The 1112-nt window shown below is 40.6% G+C and overlaps 1 protein-coding gene across 1 annotated transcript; it reads left to right on the top strand.

The window, feature by feature from the left end:
• Positions 1–626: 626 nt before the first annotated feature.
• Positions 627–1112, top strand: LOC145687454 (uncharacterized). The gene has a single exon (XM_081760908.1). It carries the CDS (start codon positions 627–629, stop codon positions 1110–1112), a length of 486 nt encoding a protein of 161 aa, XP_081617034.1.

Raw genomic sequence — 1112 nt, 5'->3', positions numbered from 1 at the left:
CTCCAGAAACACGACACATAAAACTAGGCATAGAAATCTCGTGAGACATTTACCAGGTGTCAGAGGACAAGCACGAAATGTAAAATCGCCATTGGAAGCATGGCATTTATTTTTCCCTGAAGACACTATAAAACAAATTGTGGAATATACGAATCTAAAATTAGCAGAAATTCGCATAGGAATAACACGTGAAAGAGATATTCGTAACACTGATTATGAAGAAATGTTAGCTCTATTAGGTTTGCTGTATTTATCGGGTATGATGAAGAGTCCTCGTTTAAATCTGGAGGACTTATGGGCAACTGACGGAACAGCTCCAGAATTGTTTCGTTTGGTCATGTCTCAGAAACGGTTTCGTATGCTTCTACGCGCCCTGCGTTTTGATGACATCAACACCAGACAGCAAAGAAAAGAAGAATATTTAGCTCCAATACGGGCATTATTTGAAGAATTCGTATTGAAATGTGCGGCCTACTGGACACCACATGAACATGTAACTATTGATGAAATGCTTGAATCTTTCAGGGGGAAGATGCTCTTTTCGATGTTACATGCCAAATAAACCGGTAAAATATGGCATTAACATATATTCCTTAGTGGACGCACATGTCTACTACACAATGAAAATGGAGATTTATCCGGGAACACAACAGCCGCGAGGACCATATGTTCAGGACAACAGTGCGCACGCAGTTGTCAAACGTCTCATCGAACCCATTACAAAATCTGGCAGAAATGTGACAACAGACAACTTCTTCACATCAGTTCCTTTAGCGCTAGATCTTCTAAAGAATCACGGCTTAACACTGGTTGGAACTCTAAGAAGTAACAAACTTCAGATTCCGGTTGAGTTCCTGAGTACAAAGGGGAGACCGCCATTTTCAAGCATGTTTGCTCATGGAGAAGATATGTTACTTTGTTCATATGTGTCAAACAGAAGAAAAAATGTGCTATTACTCTCCACAATGCATGAAGGGGAACACATTGATGAAGCAACAAAGGAGCAGGCTAAACCGGAAATCATTACATTTTATAATGTGACGAAGAGTGGTGTAGACTGTGTGGATGGGCTGAAGAGTCTCTACACAGTTGCAAGGAAAACCAACAGGTAG

Source organism: Thermobia domestica, chromosome 6 (genome assembly GCF_964235325.1).
Source record: "Thermobia domestica chromosome 6, izTheDome1.hap1.1, whole genome shotgun sequence".
In the NCBI taxonomy this organism is placed as follows: Eukaryota; Metazoa; Arthropoda; class Insecta; order Zygentoma; family Lepismatidae; genus Thermobia; species Thermobia domestica.
This window is presented reverse-complemented; position numbering and strand designations above follow the sequence as displayed.

Bases quoted from the DNA above. Each gene is read 5' to 3' on its own strand.
- LOC145687454 (XM_081760908.1), top strand. From the start codon at position 627: ATGGAGATTTATCCGGGAACACAACAGCCGCGAGGACCATATGTTCAG.